General features: G+C 37.0%; 2 protein-coding genes and 1 long non-coding RNA gene across 3 annotated transcripts; 1 reads left to right on the forward strand and 2 right to left on the reverse strand.

Annotated features, from left to right (window-relative positions):
- Positions 1-800: 800 nt before the first annotated feature.
- LOC148882944 (uncharacterized) lies at positions 801-6,886 on the reverse strand. The gene is made up of 3 exons (XR_016118629.1): positions 6,750-6,886; positions 5,564-5,711; positions 801-1,782 (listed from the first exon to the last, which is right to left on the reverse strand). It is a non-coding gene; the product is annotated as an uncharacterized LOC148882944 (long non-coding RNA).
- On the forward strand, positions 2,939-7,395 carry il6 (interleukin 6 (interferon, beta 2)). The gene is made up of 5 exons (XM_089023380.1): positions 2,939-3,104; positions 3,176-3,360; positions 4,221-4,316; positions 5,592-5,735; positions 6,723-7,395. Exons 1-5 carry the CDS (start codon positions 3,089-3,091, stop codon positions 6,939-6,941), a joined length of 660 nt encoding a protein of 219 aa, XP_088879506.1. The 5' UTR covers positions 2,939-3,088; the 3' UTR covers positions 6,942-7,395.
- An 898-nt stretch (positions 7,396-8,293) lies between these two features.
- tomm7 (translocase of outer mitochondrial membrane 7 homolog (yeast)) lies at positions 8,294-11,102 on the reverse strand. The gene is made up of 3 exons (XM_089023394.1): positions 10,939-11,102; positions 10,109-10,157; positions 8,294-8,695 (listed from the first exon to the last, which is right to left on the reverse strand). The coding sequence occupies exons 1-3, from the start codon at positions 11,039-11,041 to the stop codon at positions 8,680-8,682; spliced, it is 168 nt and encodes a 55-aa protein (XP_088879520.1). The 5' UTR covers positions 11,042-11,102; the 3' UTR covers positions 8,294-8,679.
- Positions 11,103-11,499: the final 397 nt, after the last annotated feature.

Below are 11,499 nucleotides of genomic sequence, written 5' to 3' on the forward strand. Positions count from 1 at the left end.
GGCTGTCGGATCAACTTTTTCCGATCGGTTCTTTTCATCTGGAATCATGAACCTTCTGTATAAAGTCTATCTTAACCTGGTTCTCTCTTCCGTACACTGCTACAACATCGCCATCTAGCGTTCGCAACGTTATACTGCAGATTACAGCCAAGATGGACGACAGGACAAAAACACCAATCTATCTGACGGATGGGGAAGCCACAAGAGGGCGATGTCACCACACGGCGACTTCTATTGAATCAATTCTCTGTTAAGAGATGCACACACACCACAAAAATAAATAAACACACACCCACATTAGCACACGAATGAAACAAATGTCGTCAATAAAATGTAAAAACACAGTCATTTACAGAATTTACTGAATGACTTTGTAACAGGTGAATTAGGCTTCACTTACAAATTAACTACATGGATAAGCAACACTTCGCGAGATAAGACAATTCGGCCAGAAATACATTTATCCTCGATGAGGAAAAACTGATATAACTTTTGGGAGCAGTACAATCCAACGAAGAGTCAATAATAATAATAATAACAGTAATAAATGAAATGCATTACATATTATTACGAAGTCTTTTCGTTGGATTGTACTGACCCCAAGTGGCCATTGTGGGCATAACTAAAGGAGCCGCAGAATGGCCTTGACTTGAAGAAATGATGTATTTTTTTTAATTAAAATATATAACGATATCTCGCTTTGGCACGCACAAGCTATTCACACCACGGATTTTATTTAAAACATATATTTTTAAAACCCTCTTGGCGATTTCTTAGTATTTTTAAAGCACGTTATAAATTCAACAGGTATGATAATGGTGGATCAATGTTTTAGATTGCTATTGTTTTATCGAAAACTACAAATGTCAAATTTGGAAATGACGTGCATGATGGGCAGATCTCACGGAAGACCCACGATGGTATTCACATGTGTCAACTTTATCTCATATCACATAAAATTACTTTCCAGAAAACACAATGACAACATCATACGAAACTAAAAATCATTCAGACTTCCCTTTTGGTATTTTTTTTTCTTCATTAATCATGAAAGGCTAAAAATGAGGAACAGCAATGTTGAGACTTGAAATTCAGCCTGTCAAAGCATGATGAGACAATAATGTGACACAAGATTTCAATCGAAGTATGAAAGGTATTGGAAAGTAATGATCAATAAGAAAGGAATGGCTCAAGGGTGTAATATAAATAACTTGAACAAACTCAATTAGAGAAGCGAAAATGAAAATGTGAAAAAATATATTTTTCCAAATATACATACACAGTATACACAACGTATACTGAATGGATTGGATTAGCCTTTATTAATCTCGCAGTGGAGAAATTTACATTTCACAGCAGCAAGGGGATGAAAGGAAGAGGAAAGGAAAGAAAGAAGTAGAAAAAACAAAATAAAGGAGCTACTGTAAAGGCAGCCAGTCTCGCGGCGCCATCTTGAATTCAAAACAACAAAAAAACGTTCTTTGTTGTATGAAGCGGTTCTAGATGAAAGAGAGGATCAAAGCATCCTTTTCACCAGTGGATCAAGGACGTCATGGTGAAATGTGTGCGTCTGCTACAAGCTAAATATTAAAAGCATACATGAAGCTGTATATCCATTGATGAAAAAAGATTATCTCACATCTCCTGTCCCCCGTAAATCCGCTTCAATTCCAAGCGGCGCAAATTCCACGTACTGTCCACTGTACTTTGCTTTCACACAAAATGGTGATGTCCAGAGTGTCGGATGCGATCCAGTTCCTCATCACCAACAGGATGAGCAATCTGAGGAAAATCAAAGAACACGCAAACCCGTTTTTTTGCGACATCCTAAACGCAGGCCATCCAGTGTCAACACTGGAATTTTTTTTTTGCACTCTCAATGAGTAATATTAATCAATGAGAAATATGAGCAAAAATAGGAAAACGTGACACAATGTATGATTATGTACAAATATGTCGTTCGGTGGATGTGTGAACACCTCAAATGTTCTTTAGAGAGCCAAAAAAATCGTCTCAAAAAGTACCAAGCTTTCTTGTTACTCATCCAGTTATGAATATGATTCAAATAGTTCTGAAGAGGAAAGCATACATGTTTGCAATCGATTAAAGAAGTCCTCCCGTGTCATTTTGAGGCATCCGGACTGAAATGTAGCGTCCCAGAAAATGCACAAGATGGCGCCCAAGCCCCGTTGGAAATGGGGTGATTTGTCTGCTGGGAATTTGTGTCAACTAGTATCAAATAGTAGTCTTGGTGCAACACACAACGATTCACCATTGCGTTATGTTTTTTTTCCTTCTAATTTCGCTATCAAAACGGATCAACACGAAGTTTTCAGACCAAATAAAGTACCCAAAATCCATTGTGTGACGCTTTCTCGGTCAGGGGCGTTCCTGACGTGACGTCACGTACGGACTCGTCACCAACTCAAAAACAAGACTGAGTATTCAGCGCCAGCCTTAAAACATAAAATATAGCTATACGCGGTGGAAGCTTTGTAAAATACGCTCAGTAGAAGTCATTTCAAGTGATTTTACAAATTATGGACACAACTTGTCCGGAGGCGTCGGTTGCCCTTTAAAATACCGGAACATAACACGCTAAAAATGTACTGTAATTGACAATATCAGAAAAAAAAAAATAGTAAAGGTCAAAGGTCAGCACTGTGACCAACTGATTGCATTCCCTGAAGATAAACGCATATCAAAAAGTAGCTCCCATTCCCAAAAAAGGATGATCACCCCGTCTCGTCGTACTTTAGGAAGTCGCTTCCCACGTGAGTCATCAGGAAAATGTGATCATTATTCATTTTAATCAGTGACTACATTCTTAGGGGAAGATCGTGCCTCACCAACAAGCATAATAATGGTTTTCATATTTCGGTGATTATAATTACTTTTGCTGGAAACACATACGATTTAGGGGAGGGACCACAAAAAAAAAAGATGTAATATCGGTCACACAAGTGGGATAATCGAAGCCGGAAGGTATTAGGAAATCCTTGCGGTCAGGAGAATATATAATGGCGGGGAGATGTGAAGACAAGACAAAGTTCCACGAGAGGAATCTGAAAGGGGCCGACAACGCAACATGACCTCAGAAACGAGTAAGTCACAGAGTGTTTCCTGTTTTTTTTTTGTTCCTCTTTTTGGGCATTCATTCATGCTCATCTCATAGACGTACAAATCCTGGCTGTGGGGTTGTTGGCCTTTCTGGTACTACGAGCCGCCGGAGCTCCGCTTACAGAGTCACCCGGGGTCTTTCCATTGATTGACACCTCAAGTGAGGAGGAAACGGAGTTGCTGAGCTCCGCTGATGTTTGGGACGCTATTCTGGCTTCGGCTAAAGATCACCAGAAATCTGTAAGTGGAAGTTTTAAAGGACAACTGACGTCTCCGGACAAGTTGTGTCCATAATTTGTAAAATGGCTTCAAATGACTTCTACTGAGCGTATTTTAATAAGATTCCATCGCATATAGCTATATTTTATGTTTTAAGACTCACGCTGAATATTCCGGAAGTCTTGTTTTTGAGTTGGTGACGAGTCCGTACGTGACGTCACTAAAGGAACGCCCCTGACTGAAAAAAAAAGACACATTGTAGCAGTCCTTCCATCACGTCAATGTATTTTGCGGTACTTGCTTGGTCTGAAGACCTCGTGTTGCACCCAAAAGTCACCAGAAGAGGTCGTCCAAGCTCCATGGAAGGAATTTATCAGCCTGTGGAAACCGGCTGACTCATTCCTCACAACAGCTCGGTGGCCATTTTGTGCCTCTTTTCTGTGACGCTACATTGCAATCCAGATGCCTCAAAATCACACTGAAGGACTTCTTTAATCGATTGCAAACATGTATGCTTTCCTCTTCAGAACTATTTGAATCATATTCATAACTGGATGTGTAACAAGAAAGCATATTGTCCAAATCTGAAGCTATTGTTTTGATTCTAAAGCAATGCAAGACGTCTTGGCGTGACGTCACGAACTGGGGGCGGGACTTTCTGAAAATGCCCAATTCGCAGCTCAATTTTTTATTTGACACTTTAAGTCATGCATTCGAATAAAATATCATCCTGTGTGTTTTTGGTATTTTAGACGCTATATAACGTCTTTCTGATGTCGGTTAAGAAACAAAAAAGTGACGTCGGTTGTCCTTTAAAAGCAACGTTGTTTGTTTTTTTTCTTCTGGCTGTAATGTTTGATTTCTCTTGTGACTAATTTCAGTTTGAAGATGAATTCCAAAACAATGTCAAGTTTCATTTACTGGAAGACTACAAAATCTCTCAGCTTCCTGCAAAGTGTCCCCACAACTTCAGCAAGGTAAGAAAACTCTCTTCAGAAGTCATAGTAGGAAGTACAGAGTGTGATTCAACGCCGATATTTGAGTCACAGTGAAACATACCCCAGTACAAAATTAAATATGTAATTTACAGTTGATTGCATATCATATTTTTTGATAACTTGTTAAACAAAAAAAAAAAAATAAGTTTCCACGTCGCGAAATTTCAAACAATGCATTCTAATTGCTTTGCAATTTTTTTTTGCACTGGCAAACAATAAATTCTTAAAAATGCAAAAAAACACACACACACACACACATACATATGATAGAGTAAGTAAAAACAGAAAGTAGTGGTGCCGCTGGTCAAGTATTTATAAATACTATTATTATTTTTAATCATATATTTGTATAGTATTAATTATGTATAAATACTATTTTTATGAATAATTGTATAGATAATTATCTTATCATCTCTGCATAGTAATTATATTACATAGATAATTCATTAATTAATATGCAAATATAATCAGAATATTATGTATACTATTAATTATTTATTATTATTAATAATTAATTAGTATTATTAATACTAACAATAAAAATAGTATTTATATATAATTAATATTATACAAATATAATTAATATTATACAAATATGATTATATATACACATACACATATACTGTACACACATGTATATATACACACATACATATCTATACATACACACACATATATACATACATATACAGACATATAAATATACATTCAGACATATGCATATATACATACATATAGATACACATGCATACACTCTATCTATCTATCTATCTATCTATCTATCTATCTATCTATCTATCTATCTATCTATCTACATTCTGTAATTATATATATATATATTGCAGAATCTGATTCTATGAATATTAGATATAATACATAATATTGATGCATATTTAATATGGTCAAATATATTTCCTGTATATGATAGTTGTCCATGTTAAGTGCTTTGTTTCAGCTTCAGCTGTTGTTAAAGCACTATATAAATCAATATGTATTGTAAGTATTTAGGATTTTGCTCGACGCTCGTATAAATTGTAGTGTATAATTCTCTTTCCGTTTCCTTTTTATTTTGACAATAAATTCAAGGCTTTTTATGTGATGATGAATATGTTATCGATCTATATAAATATACATTTCTAATATTATTATTATTTATAATATAAATTTCTCCACTGTGAGACTAATAAAGGCATATCCAATCCAATCTATAATATTGATTGACATACCATGATTGTATGCTTTTTTTTTCTCCAGGAAGCTTGCCTCCACAGGCTGGCCGAAGGTCTGTCCTTTTACACGACTCTTCTGAAGCAAGTGGAGAAAGAATATCCCGGCAGTAGAATTCTATCCGAGGCGAAACGCTACACTGGACTCCTGCTTTGGAATATCAAACAAAAGGTTAGTAATGCACAATTTTGAGATATGACTTTGAAAATTATCTTATTGAGCCGAAAAAAAGACATTAAAAATAGTAATTCATCATAAATCTAGCACAGATTCACCCTTTTAGACAACAGCTCATTCCAAATACAGTGATGCCTCGGTTTACGAACCCCTTGGCTTACAAACTTTTCGGTTTACGAACATTAAATTTATGAATATTTTACCTTGGCATACGAACTTTACTTTAGCATACAAACTTTTTTCGTACACGGCGCTGCCTCAATGAGTGATATGTCGTTCGCGAACGAGCCCGTCCTTCTCACAACAAAATGGTAACTTTGATAGTTCAAAGGCAGAGTGTAATAATAATAATAATACATTATATTTTAAGCGCCTTTCAAAGCTCTCAAGGACACTTTACAGTCACAGACAAGACTGCAAGGTTAAAATATCCCATCAATCAGACTCCACAAACAACCCGCACAATCCATCCGTACACTTGATGCAAAAAGCTATCAACCCAGCTTAACATAATACAATTGATGAGGAACTAGGTAAAATTATCTCAGAGAAAGCACCTAAAAGGATCATTCCTCAAGATGGTGAAAGAAGATGGCTACATTCCTCATCAAGTGTTTAATGCTGATGAAACCGGCCACTCCACTCCATTAACAACAATCAGAAAGGTAAATAAAATGATTTTATTATACAGTACAGTTTATTTCTTTAATTATAACACCATAGCACATTTATTATACATAAAATAAGATATATTTTGTGTAGTTTTAAGGCTTATTTAGTAGAAAATTGTGTTTTATGGGGACCTGGGAACGGATTATTCTCATTTTAATGGTTTCCTATGGGAAATTAATTTTTGGGATACACACTTTTCACTTACACACTCTGTCTGGGAACCAATTAAGTTCGTGAGCCAAGGTATCACTGGCTGCATCATGACTTGATTCTGCATATTTTGACATGCTTGTTGCTCTTTCCTGCAAGATGAAAAAACCAGAGGGGGTCACGAACCTGAGCAGCAGTCAGGAGAAAAGCCTGCTGGCATCTCTGGACAACTTAGATGCTTTTCAGAGAAAGATGACGGCGCACAGCATCCTGCGGCAGCTTTACGTCTTCGTGGTCGACGGCAAGAGGGCGCTGAGCAGGAAAGATAAGAGGAAGGGAAGACCTGCCAAGGTCGTAATGAATAACACGTTGCAGTAGTCACATCCGCAACGAAGGAAAGTTGTGCAAAACGTGACGCAAAATTAAGGGAACTTCTTCTCGCTGCTGCAGTGAGGTGTCGTAATACACTGACAGAATGATGTATTTATACGTTTTGGATTGACGCACTGAGTTTTTTATTTTTTTGCTATTTATTCTTCAAAGAAAATATTTATTGCTCACATAAAAACCCCATTGTGGCGGGTTGACCTTATTTATTACAAATTGTAATTTAAATTATTGAAATATATTTATTGTATTTGTTTTGAGACTTGAATTCATGATAACTATTTATATATTTATTATTTTTTTTACTGAATGTTTTTTGTAAACATCAATAAAAAAATGTGTTTTCCTACTGCTGGGTGACGCTTGATTTAAAAGAACACTTTGGCAGGTGTCTTGTTTCACTCAATGCAAAATATTAACTCATTCACTGCCAGACATGCAAAAATCTGTCAACTTCAGTGCCAGGGTTTTTGTCATAGTCACTCGAATTCCTGGACACACGCAATATGGAGTTTTAGGACTTCAGAAAATTTCAATGTAGTATAAGAAACCTTAGACAAGCTGGCTACCTAGCTAGCTGTCTATTAGCTGTCTAGCTGGCTATATATTAGCTATATAGCTAGCTATTAGCTATCTATCTTGCTAATTATCTAGCTGGCTAGCTATTAGCTATATATTAGCTAGCTTTCTATTTATTTGAGTTACTTCCGGGTTGAGTGAACGCTGGTGCGTGTGGCTGCCGCTGCTCACCCACAGAAAAACTTATCCTGTGACTGTAAAGTGACCTTGAGAGTTTTGAAAAGCGCTTAGAAATGAAATGTATTATTATTACTAGACTCTTCTTTCATCGGAAAAAAGTCAATTCCTAAATTATATGGGTCTGGAGTTATAAGAACTTGAAATGAGGGTGGTGTACAAAATGCAATGCAATACATACATATTGATTTATTTCGCACTTTAACAACACAGCTGAAGCTGGAACAAAGCGCTAACATGGAAAAAGGGAAATGATGCCCCCTTGTGGAAGGGGAAAAACATTGCCAGAGGCCATGGCTAATGCTTTATCAGCACCCAAGCAAGAAAAAAAAATGAACAAATTCGGGAATGGCGCTCTCCGTTCGATTTTCAATTCCCGATTAAATTTGCGTATGGCAGTGAATGAGTTAAATATAACTATGGGGGTTGTGAATAAGAAACTTTCTGAAATTCCATCAAAATATGTCACATACATAAAACAGATATCTCAACTAACTCGAATAATGGATGGATTTCAAATTCAAAGCTATAATTATCAAAATGATAAAGATATAAACCCTAACAAAAAAGACCCTTAACTTACGAGGTCGTTTGTCAGACATTTATTGACGAAAACATGAAAAACGGGGCAAACCCAAGTCCAAAATGACATCGCAACACATAAATATCCGTGACCAAATCAACATCCTGTATAAAAAAACCGCATTTGATCGTGGTAGGTTCCTGCCTACTGCTGTCACAGATGATTGAATAGACAGACCTGAAAACCCGGACTCACCCCCACTCGCCTAATTTTAATACATGTGCTAATTTACATACATGAAGTTGTCCATCTATTTTATCGTTTTGTGACTGTAAATTTGGAATTTCTCCACCGGGAGACAAATAAAGAATCCATTTTTAAGTAAATGTGGAAAATAAAATGGTCAACGCAAGGTGGTTGCCGTGGATTTCTGGAGGGCGGTGTTGGTCCTCAACCCCAAAGTAACCTGAAAACACCCAAAACAAAAACAAAAAAAAAAACACTGATTCATACTTTTTCATTGTTGTTTTTGAATGAATATGCCATTATTTTTCTTCAAAGTTCTCTTCCTATGTACATTGTGATATCGATTTCAATTAACTGTTCAGTCTTTACTCAAACTACAGTGATACCTTGGCTTACAAACTGGTTCCCAGACAGTGTGTAAAGCGAAAAGTGTCTATCCCAAAAATTAATTTCCCATAGGAAACCATTAAAATGAGAATAATCCGTTCCCAGGTTCCCATAAAACATAATTTGCTACTTTTCTAAGCCTTACAACTACACAAAATACACCTTATTTTATGTATAATAAATGTGCTATGGTATTATAATTAATGAAATAAACTTTACTGCATAATAAAGTCGTTTTATTTACCTTCATGATGGTCGTTGATGGCTTGATGGAATGGATAGCTATTTGCATAAAGTGTCTCAAGGAGCTCTGGGAGGTTGTGATATTGCAACAGCAACAGATGCAAGCAGACACACTGGAAACATTAATAGCCGGTTCCCATGCTTGTCTTTTCATTTCAAATTGAACTGATGGCTAGTGCGGGTTATTTGTGGAGCCTGATTGATGGGAATTTTAACCTTGCAGTCTACACACTGCCTTTGAACTATCAAAGTTGAAACAAGTCCAAATGTCACTGTTTTCTCACTCTCTTTCTGTCGTCTGCCTGTCTCTTTAATTTTTAACCCCCGGCCCCCTCACTGCTGCGTTCTTGACCAATCACGTGGCTTTAACCTAAGACTTGGGGCGGGGAATAGAGGACTAAAACAAGTCGGCTGCCATTTTCTTGTTAGGAGAACGGGCACGTTCGCGAACGACATCACTCATTGTGGCAGCTCCGTGTGTATCCCGAAAAATAGTTTGTAAGCGAAGGTAAAATTTTCTGAAATTTAACGTTCGTAAACCAAAAAGTTCATAAGCCAAGGGGTTCGTAAGCAGAGGTATCACTGTATCAGTCTTGGTAAGACACACGTACAAAGACTGCAAGCAGATGATCGTGCGCGCACACAAACAGGAAAACGCTGACATGAAATTAAATGATGATGACGCCATTTCATTTGAGTGGTTGTCAGCAGTTCACTAGAACTATGCCGACAATTAAGTGGTATTTTTCCTCATGCATGCATTGCAACATCGGGCCCTTTGCCCTTTTTACCACTTTATCTTAGCAGAAAAATGAAAGACAAAATGACTGGCAGTTTTGCAAGAGCCTGGGAAGACCCTTGAAACAACAATAACGGTTGGTCTAAAAGTAGTACTATGATGGCAGAGAGACGTTACATAAGATTAGGTTTGATTTATACATCTGATTTTTTTTAAATTATGATTCTCCTACGTGTATTATAATAAACAGTGTTCATGTGTTACCCCAAGACCGAGGGCTCTGGCATTCCTGGATCTGCTCCTCGTTTGAACCCTGTCAGGTGAAACAAACCAAAACAAACAATATTAAATACAGAATACACCTTGACTCTAATTGGGGGGAAAATATAATATATACATTTTATTATAGCATCGAGAGCACCAGAAGAGCATTTCTTTCTCCTCTTCCCATGTCATCATTAATCATTCACCGGTATGTTCACACACGTTTTATAATTAAAATATTAAGTTAATGTTTTAATTATAAAACAGTGTGATTACAGTGTTAACCCCGCTAATCACACTGCTGAAGTTTGGCGGGGTTAACAGTGTTAAGACATTAAATTAATGTTTTGATTATAAAACAGTGTGAACATACCGCAATTGAGCAATCCCCCCATTTGAATCTCTGACTTGTAGAAATGAGAGGAAATGCTACGTAGGAACGGTGTGAACCAAGTGATGACTTCAGCTTCGGTGTTTCCGATGTGACAATTGAAAAAAAAAATCTACCGGATGATGTGAACAATTGAACTTCCCGTTCCGTTACCCCCAAAAACTCACGTTTTATACATTACGTGACAGTAATCGATCTAAATATGAACAAATTAGGCAACCATTTTGTTAGTCCAGCTCACCCAAACTAAAAAAAAAAACGGATTTAAGTTGCTCAGAATTACGAGTTTTACACGATTGACCAAAACCTTTTAAGGTGAAAGTGTTTTACATTACAGTTCAGCACAATTGTGTACTCAAAGGTAACATGCCAATGCTAACTAACACGACACCGGAAGTCTTTTGGGATTTTTATAATAACCCAGTGCATTCATACTGACCTAAATACAGCACTGTAGGGATAAAACCCCATCGAATGGCAAACTGTCCGCATTGAAACAGCTGCTGGAGTCGCTGTTTGGTCTCCTTACTTATTTTCGCCATTTTTGCATGAAACTTTAGCAGCGTGATTAGCGGGGTGTGTGACCAAGGACACGGAAGCGGAAATGTGTCATCATGGAGGGAATGTGACGCTCAGCCTCGTATCGCCACCTAGTGGTTGGAAGATGCAACTGCGAAGACGTCACTCGTGTTAATCAACTAATAAATAATAAATTTCATTTTTAAGCGCCTTTCAAAACTCTCAAGGTCGCTTTACAGTCACATGATCAGTTTTACAGTGGGTGAGCAGCGGCAACCAACGTTCATTCAACCTGGAATAACTGAAATAGATAGAAAGTTAGCTAGCTAGCTAATAGATAGCTAGCTAGATAGCGGAATAACTCAAATAGATAGAATTACTATACATTTCTGGACTTATGGGTATTGGGTATTTTTTTCTCATGACTTTTTACGCATAATTTAAACAACAAAACAGACCAAGATGTCCCATGTTGAGTTAT

Source organism: Hippocampus bargibanti, linkage group LG20, assembly GCF_051943395.1.
Source record: "Hippocampus bargibanti isolate YZ-2025 linkage group LG20, ASM5194339v1, whole genome shotgun sequence".
Classification (NCBI taxonomy): domain Eukaryota; kingdom Metazoa; phylum Chordata; class Actinopteri; order Syngnathiformes; family Syngnathidae; genus Hippocampus; species Hippocampus bargibanti.

Excerpts from the sequence above, each read along its gene's own strand:
- il6 (XM_089023380.1), top strand. Across the intron at positions 4,317-5,591 it reads GTCCCCACAACTTCAGCAAG|GAAGCTTGCCTCCACAGGCT; the intron begins GTAAGAAAACTC and ends TTTTTTCTCCAG. Across the intron at positions 5,736-6,722 it reads TTTGGAATATCAAACAAAAG|ATGAAAAAACCAGAGGGGGT; the intron begins GTTAGTAATGCA and ends CTTTCCTGCAAG.
- tomm7 (XM_089023394.1), bottom strand. The coding sequence starts at position 11,041 with ATGGCGAAAATAAGTAAGGAGACCAAACAGCGACTCCAGCAGCTGTTT. Across the intron at positions 10,158-10,938 it reads CCCTACAGTGCTGTATTTAG|GGTTCAAACGAGGAGCAGAT; the intron begins GTCAGTATGAAT and ends TTCACCTGACAG.